General features: G+C 41.6%; 1 protein-coding gene across 1 annotated transcript in view; it reads right to left on the bottom strand.

Moving 5' to 3' along the window:
* Positions 1 to 6166: 6166 nt before the first annotated feature.
* The window catches only part of TARBP2 (TARBP2 subunit of RISC loading complex), a 272258-nt gene continuing 257985 nt past the window's right edge, over positions 6167 to 20439 (bottom strand). Inside the window, exons 7-8 of the mRNA XM_044083924.1 lie at positions 17093 to 17279; positions 6167 to 6975 (exon numbers count right to left, since the gene is read on the bottom strand). Of these exons, the coding sequence (XP_043939859.1) occupies positions 6818 to 6975; positions 17093 to 17279 (345 nt within the window). The 3' untranslated portion in view covers positions 6167 to 6817. The remainder of the gene's footprint in view (positions 6976 to 17092; positions 17280 to 20439) is intronic.

Genomic DNA, 20439 nt, shown 5'->3' with positions numbered 1-20439 from the left:
TACATGAAAAGGAAAGTCCTTTGTGTAACATCTCAGTTAAATTTTGTAGAATCTGAGGAATGTTCGGCTCCAGGGGATTTAGGCCTTTAGCCTGGTTCCAGGCGCAAAATCTTTTCCATTTGTCTGAATAGGTTTTTCCTGGTGCTGGGCCACCTGGCCTCCAGAATGACATCCATAACAGCTTTGGATAAAGGTGTTGGCTGGTTGTTTAGGTAATTTGCCATGCAGCCAGGTTTAAAGTCTTGAGCTGGCTGTGCAGAATCAGATTGTCTTGCTGGGTGAGCAGGTGAGGAATTTGTGGCAAAATCCATGGTGGGCCCTGGGCCATGTTCCTTAAAATTGGATACCAATGTTGGCGTGGCCAGTCTGGTGCAACGAGAATCATTTGTGGCCTCTCTAATCTGACTTTCAGCAGTACCTTTGCTAGAAGAGGCAGTGGAGGGAAGGCATACACTGTTAATGTTTTCCAACTGAATGAGAGGGCGTCCACTTTCCAAGCTAGTGGATGGAAGGTCCTTGTGCAAAATTTTTGAAGTTGGTGGTTGTTGGGGCTTGCAAACAGATCTATGTCTGGGTATCCCCATTTTTGAGCTATCATTGCAAATACTTGTGGATCTAGTTTCCATTCGTGTGGATCCATGATGTTTCTGCTTAGGTCGTCTGCCAATGTGTTTTTCTTTCCTGGCAGGAATTGTGCTTGTAATTGAACCTGGTAAGACAGTGCAGTGTTCCACAAGGTCATTGCTTGCCTGCATAGAGGGTAGGAATGTGTGCCCCCTTTCTTGTTTATGTACCACATAACTGTGGTGTTGTCTATCCTTATTAGTAGTTGTCCTGGGTGTAGAAGGTCCTTGAAAGCTGTTAGGGCATTCTGCACTGCTAGCATTTCTTTTTGATTGATATGCAGGTGTCTCTCATCTGTAGTCCATTTGCCCTGAATGCACTGTCCTGCCATGTGTGCTCCCCAGGCATAGTCCGATGCATCTGTTGTCATAGTTTGCCTGGCTGTGGGTAAGGTGAAAGGCTGACCCTTGTTGAGGTGACATGCCTGTTCCCACCATAGAAACTCCTGCTGAAGGCAGAGAATGTGTGGAATCATTGTTTCCAAGCTGTGGCTGTACTGAGTCCATACACTTTTCAGGTACCATTGTAATTTCCTCATATGCAGTTTTGCAAATGGTATTAGCAGTATGCAAGATGCCATGAATCCCAAGGCCTGCAGAATTTTTCTTGCAGGGAGTTGGGTCTTTGTTGCCATTATTTTGAAATATTGAAACAGCTGTCATTGTTTGTCTGGCGTGAGATAAGCCATCTGGGCCATTGGATTCAAGCTGGCACCCAGGAATATTATGTCTTGTGAGGTCACTAGTTTTGATTTCTTTTCATTTACTGTGTACCCTAGGCAACTTAGAAGGTGTTTGACAAATGCCAGATGCTGTAAAAGAATGTCCTTGCTTTCTGCTTGAATAAGACAGTTGACCAGGCATGGGTATATTTGAATTCCTCTTTGTCTGCAGTATGCAATTACTGGTGCCAGGCATTTTGTGAAGACCCTGGGCGCAGTAGATAAGCCAAAGGGCAGGGCAGAGAATTGATAATGTGCTGAACCTGCAATGAAGCGGAGGTATCTTCTGCAATTTTGTCTGATAGGGACATGCAGATATGCCTCCTTGAGGTCCAAAGTGACTAGCCAAGCATTGTTGCCCAGCATGGGAAGAAGCTGCTGTAGTGTTAGCATCTTGAATTTTGGTACTTGCAGATAGGTGTTCAGAATTGAAAGATCCAGAATGGATCTCCATGCTTTGTCCTTTCTTGGAACTAGGAAGAGTCTTGAGTAAAATCCTTATCCTTGCATTTTTTATGAATTGTGGTTGTCAGCTGCTCCGACGGCATGATATAATTAAATTTCCTACCAAAGTAATGCTGTGCGAAGTCAAAACGGTGTTTGATAGTGCGTTTACTAAACCTAGCGCAAAACCGACAACCTATGACGTCATGGTCTGGGCCTAGGCAAGGAATACAATAGGAATGGAAGTCCTTATGAGGTATTTGCTTCCCACAAGAAATGCAATTGTTAACTTTTTCTGACATCGGACTGAGGCAAGAAAATGTTCCCCAACAGGGTACTTAGCTTTATTGAAGACTTCGGACTGAAATTCAAATTGAAAATCTCAGGTGTCAGCCGACCGGCACTTGCGAACTGCTTCTGCTTCAGGCACCACGCGGCAAAAAAGACAGAAGAAAATGGCGTCGGATGCCTCTTATATACCCCTGGTGCACTGACGTCAGGGAAGAAGCGACAGCAACTGATGCCGGACCAAGACTTTGGAATTCGGGCCGACTGCGGGACTGCCTGACGGCAGGATAACCCAAGTGTGATGACTGCAGCAGGGTAACACGAACATCTGCAATTTACCTGTATTTTGGCAATTCGTCTAGATGGAAAGAAAACCCCACCTCTAATCATTAGTAAGGGCAAGAAAGGTAAGAGTGAATATGTTTCAGGCATTTACATTCTTGAAACCGAAAAAGCCTGGTGCACACAAGCAGTTATAAGGAAGTGGGTTGATGTAATGCTGCCACTTGTTTTGCGAGGTGGCAAAAGAGGTCTGCTAGTCTGGGATTCAGCCAGCACTCACCACGCTAAAGACATGAAGAACTTCCTTGCACAGAGAAGAATAAATCAAATAATGATTCCCGCAGGAATGACTGCTCATTTCCTGACTCTTAATATTGCAATAAACAAGCCATGGAACTCAATGACTACATTGAAAATAGAATGGAGAGAAATCAGAGTGGAAACTTTGTGAAGCCCAGCCTGCAAGAGGTCGTGACTTGGGTAAAGAATTCATGGGATAAAATCACTGACAGCTGTGTTGCCAATGCACTACGAGCAGGCTACATGGATAAGCAGTGCTCATTTAAGGAGAGCTCTATTGCTAGGCATAACAGATTGGAGCCAATGGTTCTACAGGAAATGGAGTCGCAAGAAATTCAGGCCCAGAATTCAGAGGTTGGAGACTTATGACAATGTTCCAGAAGAAGATGACATGACTGTATTTGAATAACTTTTCCATTATCGGGGCAACAGAATGGATTGCTTCTGCTTTCAGCTGCCAGCAAGCTCGTCAGTTTTTTTTACTTTATTGTATTAAGGTAACGTTTCATTACCAAGGGGTGATTACAAAGTAAGGCCACTAGTTCCCAGACTTAATTTTTATGACTTTCCATCATTCTTCTCTTACGGTTTGGGTAAGGAATAAAGAAAGCATCACCACTCAAAAAGTGGCAGTTATTCACCTGTTTTATTCCCCTCCTCCAATACACATGTATTGAGATTTTTCTGCACTTTCTGTTAAGCATGAAATACTGCACTGTGAAAGCCAAGGTGTAGCTAGTCTGTAGTTGAAATGTTTGTTGCACTGTTTATGTAGAATTCTCCCACAATTGTTAATGTGTTACCTAGAACTGTTGCCCAATAACAGAAAAGAACAAAATAAATGTCAATTTGTGTACATGAATAAATGTCGATTTGTGTACATAATAAATGTCGATTTTTGTACATGAATAAATGTAGATTGTTGTACAGGGGGTGGGGTTAAATAAGGCATCCCCTGATAATAAGCCCTAATGTGTATTTCGGCAGGGGAAAAAGTATAAGACCCGGTCTTATTTTCGGGGAAAAATGGTAGAAGGATGGGGAAGAGCTTTACATGGCCTCAGCTGCAGAAAGTCTTAGCTCTGTTCTGGAAATCTTAGATTATTCCTGAGATGACTTGTCAAAAACCACACTCCACAAAAATGCAACTTCAACAATGACATTATAAAGCTCTTCAGAGAAGGAAGAGGGCCAAAACCAGGACATCCTCTGTAGGCAAGTGCAGTCTCAACCCTTCAGTTGTGTCAAATGTGCAGCAGATATTATGGAAGCTCACTGCAAATGTTGCCAAAAATGTTTTCTATAAAAAAAAATAAAATTAATTCCAAAGTCTGAGAAATCAAAAAAACTTGGTCAAAGCCTGGTCCACTAGGGGGAAAGTGGAAATGGGACACCTGAGTCTAACTGTAGATTTTATTTTTATTTATTTATTTAACATTTGTTAAACAGGAAACTCTGACTTGGAACAAAGCCAATTTTCAGCGGAGGCCCGGGGTGAAACGCTCCAGACACGTCTTTGTAATGTGGGATGAAACCGCAGCACCCAGAGGAAACCCACAAGAACGCAGGGAGGACATGCAGACTCCACACAGAAGGCACCCCAACCGAGAATTGAACCGTAGAACCTCTTGCTGTGAGGCGACAACACTACCGCTGCACCCTGTGCAGCAGAGAAGAAAATCTTCCTACCATATCTGACCAGGTAGTCTCACTGTCTGGTAGGAGTGTGATGAAATAATGGACTCTCTAAATCCTATGACAGGTCAAGGAAATGATGCAACTGTCAACCTTTAGATGCTTCAAGAGAAAGCAGGACTAGGCAGAGGACAGCCTATATAAAAGTGTGTCCGTTTGCTTTTGTGATGGATGTCCCACACTCTCGGTGTTTCTAGGCTGCAAAAAAATGGCATCTTTAAGGACTAGATTCAACTGAGGAACTGAAAAATGTCTCCCCTTTCCCAAATAAAGACCGAGCCTCTTCTGGGGAAAGCAAGAAGGAAAAATCCCATTCACAATATGCTCACAAGGCAAAGGTCTCACCAAAAAAGGGATCATTGTAAGGAAGCTAGCCAAGGAGGAAGACTCCTTATTCCTATCCATGTTAGAGACCAGTCCCTTAGTACTCTCAGAGCCCACTACTAAGACACAAAAGGAGAGGAGAGAAAGCCTTTACCAGCTGTCTGATGAAATGAAAGACATGTACTCTTTTTTTTTTTGCAATGGGCACAGTATCAATCCTTCACCTGGAGGCACATAACAGGATTCTAGTACAAGGGTAGCTGCAAAATGGACAGGCAGCAAATGCTTGAGGGGAACTGTGTCACACCCAGCACTAGACTCAGTTTATAACACTGAATGGTGCTGCTTTCTACTGGACCACTGTAACATTCAAGCAAGACAAGGAAAGTAACAAACCCAAAGCTGTGTAACATTTTTGGAGGATAGGACTGACCCTTGCTAGTGAGCTAACTTCAGCTAAGGAAGACAGTATTGCTCATAAGCTCAAGTTCACCTCTGAAACAAGAGCTCACTGTGTGACATAGCAGAACAGCAGCATGTTAGAGTTTAAAAGGAATGGCGGCATGTTTCCTTGGGTGTTGATAGCAAACGTGAATGCCAGCAGAGAGCTTCTCTAATCGTGTTCAAGCTTGTCTGAAGAAAGCAACTACAAGACATGCAGGCAAGACTTCCATAGGCCTCTTCAACCACAGTGGGTTTCATAGTAAACACAAGGTTTGGTCAATGCCTTACATCATCCTCTTACTTAATTCTCCTCTAGCTGGATATTCATTACAGCTGTCAGCCTATGTACAGTAAGGTAGGCCTCAAGTTTCTGTTAGTGATGTTTCCGGGCTGCTGGATGGTACTTGCAACACCTAGTGATGTTATGCTTAGGGTCAAGGTAAAAAAGGCACCTCCTTCAGACATCCTTGCTAGTAATCTGCAACTGCATTTTCTTTTAGGAAATGGATGTAAGAACTTTCTAATGATAAGACTGAGATCTGAACACAGAGCTGCAACAATGACCCAGGGTTCTAAGAATTGCACAAGGCCTTGGCTAAACTTGTCACTGGCTGGAGGGGTGCACACACCCCAAGCACAGAAGCTCAAGATCATTAAAACATGTAGTTGCTGAAAAATCACTGAAAAGAATACTTAACTGTCAATCCACAGCATGGAGCCCCTTTAAAAATAAGGTTGGCTACTTATCTTAAAAAGCTAGTACCAAACCATGAACAGACAGACATAACATATAATATTATGTATTTTAGTTTTAAATACGTGCTTTCAAAACTATTGAACTATGATAAATAGGAAAATCATCTGAAACTAGTACTTCGAGTACTCCACAAAACTATATGACTTAACAATTAACTATAACATGCTATAAATATGTGAGTACTAATAGGTACATTTTAATTTTTAAAGCCAACCAGCAATAGGAAATTTGAAAAATTCAAAAACATTTCCAGTTTGCACATGTAAATGTTAGAAAATAACCCAAAACCATTTTAAGAAAGCAATTTAATAAAAAATAAAAAATGATGCTATCTACAATCAAGGCCATTCTTGCCACCTCAAAAAAAAAAAAAAAAAAAAAAATAAATAACAAATCTGTAAAAGTACTTTACTACACATTTAAAACTGAAATGAACAGTTCCCTTAAAGCAGGGACCAGGCAAATAACGTCCTCTCATTCGAAAGATGTCTACTGGAACTTGAAGTTGAATGCAAAATAAAAATCATAGTGAACAAATTAAAAAAAAAGAATATGGCACTAAACAAGTCAAGGTGGACAAAAACACACAAGCTCTTGATAAGGCAGTTTAAAATAGAACTTTGTTAAAGTGAACGCTGAATGCAAATACAGAGAAGAGTCTGTGTTTCACTCAAAGGTTCCATTAATGCCACAGCATTTGTAGACCTCCTGCACTCTCCATTCCAAATGGAAGGTTCTTCTGTTAAGACTGTCTGATTCCTGGTGTCCGATGACAAGATAAGGATGAAAAGTGCTATCAGAAAAGCACCACAAAGATTCAGGAGCATTTCAAAGGAACCAATATTAAACAATGATGCTGAGGCTATCTCCAATAAGAAAACAATCTGAAAAGTGTGCTGGAATTTGGAGGTATTTTATTGCTCTAACTTTGGTTTCCTTTACTTTCCTGCTGCCATTATTTTGAGGTACTGTAAAGCATTGTAGGCAGCACTGGAACGGGCAGCAACTCTGGAAAGGGCAGAGCCATGGCATACTGTAGTGGGTTGGGTAGACAGTTCAACTAAACACTGGCACTGGCCACTCAGACTTCTCTCCTCTGAAAGAAATGAAACATTACATTAGAAGGCCCATCAAACAATATCTGAAAAAAAAAAACACCAGAAATGATTCCATCATCATTCCAAGGCTAGTTTTCCAAAACTTGTCGCCACTTCAGACCATGCTTCATTCAAGTACTACAAACAGCAAATAAAAATCACATACTTGTCCCCTCAGATATGCCAACGCAAAGGGGGTTTTCTAGACTGTAATATCAGAAAACTGGCTTTGGAAACAGATCTGGGTCACTGAACTGCCAGCTAAGGAGGGAAGGAATGGACACCTGTATGGTTACTATCTTTCCCCAAGAAGAAAAATCAGAGCTCAAAACTTCACAGCCACTTTTGCAGGAAGATGCAGACATCATAAGTTTACATTATTCTTTAGGGAAGACATGACACTTCTGGGGCACATGACAGGGCAAGACTGCCCCTTAAAATTTAATGACATAGAGAGTGCCTTGATCATTACAAATGTCACTATTATATGTCACTCTGCTATTTTCAACAATCTCAGCTTCCCAGAAGCCCCACTTGTCTTAAAAAAAAAGTAGCAGGCTGAAGGTCCAGAGATATGTATATGTGTATGTGTGTGTGTGTGTGTGTGTGTGTGTGTGTGTGTGTGTGTGTGTGTGTGTGTGTGTGTGTGTGTGTGTGTGTGTCAGGAATGGGGGAGTGGGTCAAGGGACTGACAAGTTCCCCAGATGATTTTTACAGATTCAGCAGAAAAAGAACATCATTGTAGTTGACAGCCCCCCCACCTTCAGCATTACTGTCTCCCCATCTTCCAAGTTATACTAGCTCTTCTTCAGTCTATACCTGGGTAGACTGTCAGCAGTAATATGTGTCAGTCAACTACCTTACTCTCCAGTCAGCTAGTGCAATGTAATGAACATTAACACTGACAGCATCGTATTATGTTCTCATATGCAGTATGTGGAGTCTGCTCTAGTTTGTGTGTAATGCGTTTCATGTGTCCTCCAAAATGTAGGTTGGGATATCACCAGATGTCCGATTATGTCTTCCCAGAAACAGAATATCCCACGGATGCTTAGTTCTCTTCCACCTCGGATATCTCTTTGGAATTATTGTCAAAGCCATAATGACCTGCTGATAAATGTAAGCATGACTTACGAACATTAAATATGTGTGTGTGTGTGTGTGTGTGTGTGTGTGTGTGTGTGTGTGTGTGTGTGTGTGTGTGTGTGTGTGTGTGTGTGTGCGTACACATGTGTGTGTTAAGACTATGACTGTTTCTACAGCTAAAGTTACAGTGTAAGGCATTATGAGCAACAGGGGACAGTAAAAACACGTATGAACTACCACCAGACAGCTATACTCCATTAGTTCAATATGAGAAAATTCCTTTTCTTCAGAAAGACTTGATTAATCTGCACTACTTCACATATTCCCTTAAAAAGAGATCTCTTACTGATCTTCATATATCCAAACTGTGGTCTCCGACTTCAGCCTGTCTTGTCAATATCATAACAAAAATAACAAAACCATTACCTATGAATTTTGTCAAGAGTCTAGCCTAAATTAGTTTTGTGATTCTCTTTGCTCCTGACAGAAATACCTCTCTCATCTCAATTTTTTCTTCTTTCTTCCTATTCTGTTGACTTACCCTCACCTTTGAGGGGCCCTGCCAATCAGCAAACTCGCTCCACAGGGGCAGGAGCCAGGCATTCCAAAGTTAGGCAAGGGCTGTAGAGCTCATTTGTCTCCTGCCCAAGAAGTCCTGGTGAACTCTTGTTTCAACAACAGTGAAACTCGGGTAGGTAGGGAGTGGTTCAACATGCTGGCCCTCATAACAATGTACCTTTCCCACATCGAGGCTGCCTGCAGAGTCACCACACTGGTCTGGTCAGGAAAGGAGATATGCATGCTCCCACGTCTCCTGTACCCTTTCTCAACATGTAGGCCCCTGCCTGATGCAGTGTGATCCAATGTGGCTACTACAGGCTGGCAATACACCCAGCCACTCTGTGTGTCATCAATGTCATGGGCCTAGCAATCTCCATTACCACAAGAATCTGAAAGCTGGAGTCAGCTGCTCAAGCTCATCTTCCCTGCCTGGTCCTTCAAACACATGTCCCTCTAATCAAAGAAGGATGTATGGGCTGTAGTCAGGCTTCTTCCTTCTATACCATGGGTCTGGTCTTTTTGCTTCTTATGATAAGTAGATTGCTTGTGTTCATTCCATTCTCTTGTAATCTGAGTGTAGAACTGTAGTCCAAAGGACTTCATTCTTAACTAGTCCTCTCCATAAACTTCAAAGTTCACAGATGATTGCAAACTAGGTGTCATGAAGTCTCTCCTCGCACATACATGTACTGCTGTAGGAGATTATACTTGTCAGTATCTGGAGTACTAAAAATAAGAACAGGCTCAGTGCCAAGAACTGCAACATTTTAACATTTAGTAAGCACACCCTAGATCCAATTTACAGTACAGATAACACACCACTTCAAAAAAGGAACCAACAAAGTAGAGGCACAAAACTGCACAGACACTCACTTGAAAAACAATCAGAATTCAGAAGTAGGAGCCTCCAAATACCAAACTGAGTTACACAGATAAAAATGCTTTAATAAGTCACAAGTATAAAAACTGTAGATCATTCAGAAATAAAAAATGTTAAGCACTTTTGTCCTAATCAAATATAACTTTGGACTTCATCAGAACCCCTTTAAAATGAAAAGGAAACCAACAAAAATGTGGGAGTGCAGGGCTGGACCAAGAAACTCAACAAGAAAATCTGCACAAAAAGGAACACCTGGTACCATCCAGATCAAACGTCACCAATACATGAAAAATCCAGTCTAAGGTAATAAAACACCAAATTTATTACAAGGTACAAGTGAAAACAGATACAAATAAAATTCCATTCAAAGTAAGCAGTTAAGCACTTTCATCCTACAAAATAATGGACTTCCTCAGAACTGCTTCCTTCATAGCAATCAGATATACAACTTCTCAAAAAGGAGGATTCCGCCCACTTAAAGAGACACTCCACCATCTCCATAAGAAACAAGTATCAAGTTTCATTAAGATCACATCTTGCAAGTATTGAATAAAATATTTAAATAATTTCATCAATATTAATACTGCTATCATAAGTCAAAAACTTAGAAAACATCATATCACAATATGCGCCAAACACATCTCATATTTCCTATACTTACATTTTTTAAAAACATTCATAATTTGGCTGCCTCATCTTTAGTATTGGGAGTATTGTACTATTTGCATTTAAACCAGGAGGCTCAAAAGCATTGAGTTTAAACTGCCAAAGGAGTTCCTTGTATTCGAGTTTGTCCTCCAAGCTCCACTTCTTACTTTAATTGGGACATTTTCAAAAATACAGAACACAATTTTGTTCATAGCATCATAGGAGGTTACTAGGCTAATGGCCCTGGGGTCCTTACAAGCATAGCCAAGAGTTTATCCCCAAAAAAGAAACCTCAGTCAGCACCGGTCACTCCTGTCAATGAGAGACAAAGGTGGAACCCCTGGGACAAATTTATGGTTTCCCATCCACTCATCAAGGTTGCGTTTGAAGAGGGCCAGTGAAGTAGTCTGTTTGACATGTATGGGAAGTCTATTCCAGAGATGGGGCAGCCTCTGGGAGACAAACCGGTCTCTCCAGCAGGTTTTGTTGATGTTGCATATTAGATTTAGGCCTATCGTGCGGGTAATGTGCGAGGAGTTAGACTTACGGATATGGAGCATCTCTAGTAGGGGAGGGCCCGATATTGCCTTGTAGGCAAGAGACAGATCACCTCTAAGCAATCTGTATGATACTGAGTACAGTGATTGTGATTTAAGCCTGTCCACATAGGATAGGTGTTGGAGGCCATGGATTCTCGTTGTGAGATATTTCTGTGGCCTTTCCAATTGGTGCAGATGTTTGGAGAGGTACATACCAAACAGGACATTATACTCAATCATAGGTCTAATAAGGGAGGAGTACAGAGAGGCAATAACCTCCTGTTTTCTGTGTGCAATCCCTTTACTTATAAGATGAACCAAGTAAAAGGCTTTTCTGACCACCGCCCCACATGATGGTCGAATGTGAGATTGTCAACCTGAGTATCCAGGTCTCTCACCACAGGTTATGTGCTTAGGGGGTTGCCGTTGATGTGGTAATCAGTACAGGCTGTGCTTTTGCCAAATGGTATGATAACGCATTTTTTTTGCATTTAACTTAAGGCCATGACTTTGGCACCAGTTATTTGTAGCTGTGAGACCCTACTGCAGTATAAGCAGAACTAAGAAAAAACAATCTCTTGCACCAAAGTCCTCTGTACGTAGCAAATCCAAGAATATTCAAAAACAGACAAACGGAGAACAACCACGTCGATTAAAATACCATAAAACTTTATTTTCACAGATGAGCGCTTTCAGGCCATATGCCCTTCATCAGATAACACACAATATAAAACCTCACATATTTAAAATGAGTATCAACCTATCACATTTCAATAAATTGCCCTCCTTTTCTTCAGGATGGGTTTTAAAGGTATATAACCATTAATACCAGGAGACCTATCTGCTCCTAATCTCACTATCCATCTGGTTTCAGCACATTCTGTTTCATTAACCAAATTGCCCCCCCCTGGTGTTCGGAATCACAACCTGCATCACCATAAATAAAAATGAATGTGAAGGATTGTCCTTTATATGTAACGCCAAAGCATTACGCTCATTACCAAGTCTAATATCTGACAAATGTTTATAAATTCTGGTCTTAAACATATTGTTGGTTTTGCCCACATAATATGTGTCACATCCTTGACATACAGCTATAAGGCCCTGCAAGACAGTAGTGGCAAAGCCAGCTCTGGATTTAGAGAAAATTGGCAAATGATAATGCTTGGTGAAAGTATGTAGAGAACTCCAGGTAGCAGCTTCTAGGATGTCTCAATTTGCTTGTTGAGGCAGAGGAGGGAGTTTTTCCGATTTGGAATTTGTTCCTTTCTACCCTTGGACAACCGTTTCTTCCTTTTGTGGTAAAGTCTGTTGATAGAGGATGTCCAGCAGACAGGTTTGCGTTTCCTTGAGGGGCAGATTTTAGTTCTGTTGGGTATGGCTGAGTCCATACAGTTGTACAGGTGCTTGTATACTGCACTGGTGTACTATTCACCATAGATGTCTGCATCATCTGAGGGGGGTGTGTGAAGCTGCTGATACCCTCCCTTAGGAGGTTGTAGTCAGCTTTTGAGAAGTTTTTTAGCCTGGTTACGGCTGGGGAGGGGTTGGGTGGGATAGAAACTTTGAATGAGACAGACCGATGATTTGATCTCACCAGGGAAGAACATACTATGGGAGTGGTACAGCGGTCGCCCATGTTGGTGTGAACCAAGTCCAGTATATTATTTACCCTTGTGAGGAATAAGACCAGCTGATGTAGTGTGTTAGAATTGATGAAGTCAAGGAATCATTGGGTGAGTGCATTAGTGCAGGAACAGTTCACTGAGTCTATGGTGGAGTAGCTGAAGTCACCAAGGATCAGAGTGTTAGGGGGTACCTTGATGGAGTCAAGTAGGTCCAGGTAGGAGATGTGCGTGTCCTGAGACAGAGGTGGGTCTACATCTGGCTATAACTTGGATGGGTGCCTTGCCAACTTTCAGTTGCACCTGGAGTAATTCCAGTGCATCATGTTGGTAAACCAGTCTGGAGGTGTGCTTGCCCTTAATGAAGATAGAGACGACCACCCTTAGTCTTTCCAACCTCATTTTGTGGTTATAAAGTGTGGAATGAGGTATAGCCTGGTAAGACAGGGGTGCTCTCTGCAGCCCCAAACCAAGTTTCTGTGACTGCACAGAAATCGGCATCTTCCAAGTGTGAGGAGAGCCTCCAGTGAGTGCACTTTCAAATTAAGGTGCCTAGCATTGTGCAGCATGACTTTAATATGCTTTTTGACAGATTTTTTATGTTGGAAGATTTGTCTTTGGGACATGGCCTAAAAAAGGTAGAATGGGGGAGGCTAGAGCTTTGGCCAAGTTCCGGAACCCTAGGGGTGACAGGTGGAGGACATCTTTGGCAAAGCATCATGGCCGGTCAACTTTGTCATCCCAGGCAGACATATACTGGATCCCCTTAGAAAGACACCAGAAACTAAGTCAAGTGTTGAAGTCAAACATTTTTTGTTGGTATTGTGGTATCATTCTTGAAGGTAGGATGCTGCTTAGGGCTAGGGCCATACCTGCCTGGAGCACATACTCTTGAGAGCTCAATCATGTCTCTCTCCATATAGTTCAGGGAGGTACGTCTCAAATCGTTCAAACCAACATGGACAATGACAGAGTCATACTTGTACCTGTTGTGGAGAGACTTGAGTGTGTGTGTGATGCAGTGGATTCTAGTGCCTGACAAACAGCTGACCATGACCTTCTCCTCGTTGAGCCTGGTGAGGGGGACATTGGTGTGTCTCACAATCAAGTCACCAGTGACTAGTATGTTTGGTTTATTGTTATTCCTTATGGGCTGCGTTGGTTTATTGTTTTGCCTAATGGGCTGTGTTTGTGAGACACTGGTGCACTGATTATTGTGTGTGATGTGATTGTTGTTGTGTGTAGAATGTTTATGAGTGTGTTCGGAGGTCTCTGTTGTTTAGGTAAGTTTTTGTTGACGACCCCTGCATAGGTGGATATGTGGCTCTATGATGTGGGTAGTGTGGTGCTTGTACTGGCAATCTCCTCTTTGTCAGGAGTACTGACTGTGGTGTGAGAGAGCATGGATTCCAGCTTACTGATGTAGATGCATTTTTCACAAGCAGAAGAATTATGTGCTAGGAGAAAGGGACTGTCTATGAACATGAGGTAGTTGCCACACTGTCTCAGTATGCCCATGTCGACCAGGCTGGCAGGAGAAACTGATGGGAATTTTCCAGACATAGTGTTCTGAGTACTTGGCCGACATACGGAGAACAGGTTTTGATAAAGGTTTGTCTGCAAAAACCCTAAATGTAAAATAAATGGCCTGAAGCACAAGTGCTACAACCAAAACTAAGATACTTAGAATATTAATCAGGTTACCAACAAGCAGTAATAAGTGCAGAATAAGAGCACTTGTACACTTAAGAGCACACAGAACAGCAAACTAACATAACCGAATCCTTTACAAGTAATAGAATGTTTAGATATTTTTTTTGTTCTTGTTGTTAGTATCATAATAATCTTCATATATTCTTCTTCTCGATGCCTGTTCTGCTTTGTCCAAAAAACTGGGAATTCTAATTTTGTTTTGGATACGTGTGGAAATGTATACTATGCACATCTCTTCATAAGGGATAAGAACTGATACCTCACAGTTTATGTACCACACAACTGCCATATTTGTGTTTGTGTGTATGGCAATGACACCTTGTGACAGAATGCCCTAAAGAGCTTGCAGGGCCAAGAGGACCACTCATCTCCAGTGTACTTATGTGCTGACTGAACTCTATCACAGACCGTACAGTTAGATCAGTTCTGCCCTGACAATGTCCCCTTCACCCGGGGCAGAGGCATCTGTGGTGACTGTCACCATGGGAATAGGGTAAAAGTGTCGGCCCAGGGACAAACTAGGTATGTTTAACAACTAACACTGAATATTCGACTTGCACACACTTAAAATTATGACCTGACCTGACAAAAGATGGGAGTGATTCCTCACAATCCACTATAATATTTACATGTGAAAAGCATGTGGAGCTATAAAGATTATTGTTCACAAGAGGTCCAGAGTCTTTAAGCAAAAGCTTACAGAAGTTATTTATGAGGAGATAAGGACAGATGTTGCCTTCTGTAATGAAGGCAAGTTCACTTTACAAGACATAGCAGCCTGGAACAAGTCTGTAAATATTATGCACTGCAATTGCTCCATCTGTGACTTTGAAATATTCTTCATAATACCAGAGGACTGGGATACTAGAAATAAGAAATCTTGCTATCAGCATTTTCATCAAAGTGGGAGCATCCAGGAACCAGTCATCTAGATAATGGAAAGTCTTGGTCTCCCTGCAGGTCCTGATATGCTGTCATCACAACCTTGAATTTGATGAAACCCTGGGAATGGAGGCAAAACCAAATGGAAGGGCCTGGAATTGGACTATCCTGCAGTGTTAAAGCCTCCTCAACTCTTTAGCTATTCTGATATGCAAGTATGAAGCTTGGAAGTCAAGTGCGAACATCCAATCACCGTTGCAGAGGCAATGAAGAACTGTTTGCACATAGACTACGACTACATGTAATGTTGTTTGGGACAAATTTATATAGGCCATTTAGGTCTAGTGTTTGCCTGAGGTTCTTTGACTCCTTGGGTACTAAAAAGAATCTCAACAATATTCAGACCCTCTCACACTCAGTGGGGGATCAATGGGTGGCTTGCTTTGCTAGAGGCATTGTACCTCTAATTTTGCAACTTTTTGGAGTGGAACACTGAGAAGGGAGAGGGTAGATATACATGGTGGGACAAAAAAACAGGATCTTGTGACTTCTGGAAATAATGTCTCTGACCTGCCTGTTCTACATGATGGCTAACCACACTGACAGATATACAGGCAACTGACCCCTGACTCCCTCTAGAAGAGGACAGGTGGGCAAATCCTCAGGGCTCCTGCCGAATTTGTGGTCCTACTGAAGGAGAACTCAAAAGCCACAGTTCAGCAGAGTCCTAACCTCTAGTCAGACATCCATTCTGGGAAGAGTCATGGCTCGTCTGGTTTCTGACAGACTGCTGGTACCTCTAATGTTGCTGCTGCTGGCTTCACTCAAACTGCTTGGGACCTTTCTAATTCCTTTAGAATAGATACAGTTTGAAATCAATGGCCACTAAGTACTGGACATTGTTTACTTTCTTTTAGTTTTTCTCTCACCTTTGTCCCAAAAAGGTCATTACCATTAAAGGGAAGTTTCACAAAAGAAGCCTGGAAATTCTTGAGGAAATCTGTTGAATGAAGCCAAGGATATCGATTGAATGGAAATGTTTATGCCTGCAACATTATGTTTGAGGAGAGTTTGGGGAAATCCTGAAGCTAATGAGTAAGAGAGGGGGGGGATGTTCCTAAAAGTTCCTCTCCTTGGTCAACAGGATCCTACAGGAAGCCTTCTGCATTATTCATTCTGTTATCTTTGGTTGAACAATCATATCTTCAGCCAGTAACTTCTTAGGACCATAACACTGGTGCCTGTTCCTTCAAAACACAGGAGTGGGCTTTAACATGGATCTTGGGGTGGGGGGGGGCCTGTCCTCCACACTGACTTAATTAACAAAATAAACCTGTAATGAAATGTGTTTGAAAATTAGCCAGGTGATGAAGTCAGCATTTAACAAAACACAGTGCAACCCTTCTGGGCATCTCCCTCTTCCTCTAAAGTGTTGCCTCCAGTTGTCAAGATGGCAGTCCTAATCATCTGGCAAGCTTGGTAAAAAAAACTGATGTCATAGCTTCTGTAGAGTCCAGACGGAATTCTTTAGCCATTTAAGGATGGAAATGTATTTGCAAGAACTCTTATCTACTAACTGCACCGTAGCGGCAGCCACCCTTAAGAAGAAAGCTCTGGTACGGTTTGAACCTTTACTGCAAGCTACTAGGGGCCACAGTGCTCTGGAGATAGCGGGGAAGTGCATAACAGTATGGCATTTGGGTGAGGAATTGGAAATCTGTATAAAATGCCAGTCCCAAGCTGACTTGAGTCTGCGGCTAAGCCCTGCTGGTTGAAGGAGATGGAAAAGATCAAATCAGATAATAGTTTATATCTGCATGGCTTTTACTTCCTTTGGTTTATGCAACTGGCATACTTGCAAACTGGCAGATATCTGCCAAGTGAACCTAACCAAATATCAAAAGTGCTCCAATGAAATAACTTGCACTATCTGTCTTAAACCCTTGTCATGCACATCAGATCACACCGTAACTTCTACTCAAGCACAGCAGCACTCTGCATTAAACAGTCTCATGTTTATCATATGAGGAAGCCCATTTCTTAATTTCCACTTCCCATATAACTTTTGTTTTCAAAGTCTCTGATCATCCTTAGCAAATGATCAAAACACTGTCTCTGTTAATAGCCAACCATTCATTTCATGTGAGTACTCTGAAAATACTCTAACTTAACCAGCCCTTACCAATGTCCAAGTAACTGATGTCAAACCTCTGCTCCTCCGATAGTTCTGCAAGTAGATGACAGAAGTCAGAGTTTGGTATTCCAAGGGGCCGGGACCGTAGCTGTAAAATCTTCTCCCCTGCAGAGTTTCTAAGAGAGTCCCATGTACAACCAGAATTCCTTCCTTTCATAGCATCCACCTTAGTCATCTTGAAAAAAGGACAGAAAACAGAATTACAGCAAAAAAGTAATACAATGTGTGAGGTTTGATATAATGAGGCCACAAAAATGCTTTACTGCCAGAGTGCAGTGGGCTGCATTTTCTCCTCACAGTCCCATCTGCTCACCTGTGAATGCTCCCTGGTCTTTAGAATGCTTACACAGCTGGCAAACATATATGAAATATATCACCATCATTAGGTTCTGCTTAAAGGCTATAGCAGCAAGTTCTTCCATATCAGTGTGGCTGTGTGTGTGTGTGTGTGTGTGTGTGTGTGTGTGTGTGTGTGTGTGTGTGTGTGTGTGTGTGTGTGTGTGTGTGTGTGTGTGTGTGTATGTATCCAAGAAAGAGAAGTAACAGGACACTGCCAAGATGAGACCAATAAAATCACCATTTATTGAATAAAAAGTTAGCGCTTTCGGGATAACCCTTCATCAGACATAATTTTAAAACAATAAAACAGCCATATTTAAAATACAAACCATCCAATCATCTGCTTACAAAAACCCGCCTATTCTGTAGTGCAGGTTTAATAGGTAATACATCATTAAGACCTGGGGGTCTATGTGCTCTTAAATCAACAATCCATTTAGATTCAGCTAAGGCTGTTCTGTGTTTGATGTCACCCCCCCCTATCATTAACCCTAATGTTAACTATACATCTAAACTTAAAGGTATGTGTAGGATGTTGACTTATATGTCTATAAAGTGCATTACTCAAATCACAATTTCTGATATTACTCAAATGTTGCAAAATCCTGACTTTGAGCATGTTGTTAGTCATGCCTACATAAAAACATGCACATTCTTCACAATTGGCCATATAGACCAAATGCTGCGTCCTGCAAGTTGCCCTGCCTTTAAAATAAAAAGTTTTACTCATGTCAGGATGTTTGAATTCTGTATCACCCTTTATATACATACATGCCTTACATGTATGTATGTATGTATGTATGTATATATATATATATATATATATATATATATATCTACATACATACATACATACATATACACACACACATATTATATAAATATATATATATATACATAAATACACACACACCACACACACACACATATATATATATATATATATATATATATATATATATATAGAGAGAGAGAGAGACAGCTGTATTCTGTATGATCGGTAAGGCCAAACATAATAAAGTAAAAAAATTGACAAAATATGTTTGAATATAGAAAATATTGAACATAACAAATGAACTTCAAAATATTGAGAAAGGAAAACTATTTTCTCTCACGATATTAACACTACCCCCCCCCCCCCCAACACTAGCCTCAAATTCATCTGAATACTGGCAGTGTTATGGAAAGGCATTTACTGAGGTAAGGCATATGGTGCTAAGGGGGGTAAAAGCCTCCTGTACCATCTTAGTAATGAGTGTTAACCCTAATCCTAACTCTGCCCCTTCCCCGACCCTAATCCTACACCTTACATTAATAAAAGCCTTCCTGTAACACTGCCAGTACACAAGACACACTTGCACACAAACATGCATATACACTAAAAACACTGCATCTATCCCCTTACCTAACACTTACCCTAAACCTAAAATATACACACACTCAGAAATATACAATACTTACCCTTCATCTATCCCGGACTCCAACCCTAATTCACAAACACTCACTCCCTCCTTCCCAACTCACCTGTCTCAACAAAAAGTACAGTTGTGTATACTTACCATAAATGTAGATGTTCGAGTGTATTCATTGTTGCAGTCATTACATTTGGGTAATCTGCTGGCAGGTTGCCCTCAGTTGGCCTGATTAACAAAGTCTTGGGTCCTGCGTCGGTTGCTGTCCCTTCTTCCATGACGTCAGGTCGTCAGGGGTATAAAACATGCAGCCGACGCCATTACATCAGTTTTTCTTACTCCAGATGTCAGGTGCCCCCCTAATGGGGAGCAAATAAACATAAAAAAACACAAAGGTATACCTCCAACAAAAAGCAAATACACCAAAAAGGCTTTTAAGCATAGTAAAGGAAAGTAAAGGTATAGGCAGAAGAAATTAGGGGGCTGGAGGGAGGGTAACCAGGACTGCAACAATGAATACACTCGAACATCTACACTTATGGTAAGTGTACACAACTGGACTATGTTCTTCGTGTTTCACTGTTGCAGTCATTACATTTGGGTAGATTCCTAAAGCTATGGTTGGGAGGAGGAGTTTATATAGCATTAGGGACAGCTATAAGGCCCTGCAAGACAGTAGTGGCAAAGCCAGCTCTGGATTTAGAGAAAATTGGCAAATGATAATGCTTGGTGAAAGTATGTAGAGAACTCCAGGTAGCAGCTTCTAGGATGTCCCTGGTAGGAACACCTCTGAGAAAGGCTGCAGAAGTAGATGCAGCCCTGGTGGAGTGAGATCTGATCCCCTGGGGGATAGGTTTTCCATGGTGCTTATAGTAGAAATGAATGCAATGGCTTATCCATTTAGAAATGGTTTGTTTTGAAATAGCCTTCCCCTCTGCCCCTGCAGCAAATGCTACCAGCAGTTGTTCAGATTTTCTTTGAGGTTAAGTCCTGTCCAAGTAGAATCTAAGTTGTCTGTGCACATCCAAGGAATGCAGAATCCGTTCCCTTTTGTTCTGTGGATTGGGAAAGAATGTTGGCAAATGAATGGACTGATTAAGAGCCACACTGGATATCACCTTGGGCATGAAGGATGTATTGGTCCTGAGTGACACCCTATCTGCATGAAAGATAATGAAAGGCTCCACTGCCATAAGGACCTGTAATTCAGATATCCTTTTAGCTGAAGTGATTGCTAAAAGGAAGGCTGTTTTCCAACAAAGAAATTTTAAGTCTGCAGTAGGAGCTGGCTCGAAAGGAGGCAGAGTGAGTTTCTCCAATACAAAGTTAAGGTCCTAGGCAGGAGTTGGAGCTCTCCTGGGTGGTCTCAAGTTTTTTGCCCCTCTGAGGTACTGTTTGAGCAGAGGATGAGAGAAGAGGGGAGGTTCTGTGTTATAATGTGCTGATATGGCTGAGGCGTAGATTTTAAAGGAGGAAAGAGACAGGCCCTTGTGAAGCATCTCAGTTAAAGTATTGCAAAATCTGAGGTAAATTGGGCGCCACTGTGCTCATCCCTTAAGATTGGTTCTAGGCACACAATCTTTT

This window comes from Protopterus annectens, chromosome 9.part0, assembly GCF_019279795.1.
Source record: "Protopterus annectens isolate FY-2018-M chromosome 9.part0, PAN1.0, whole genome shotgun sequence".
NCBI classification, from domain to species: Eukaryota; Metazoa; Chordata; order Ceratodontiformes; family Protopteridae; genus Protopterus; species Protopterus annectens.
Note: the sequence above shows the minus strand (reverse complement) of the source record. Positions and strands in the feature narration are given on the sequence as shown.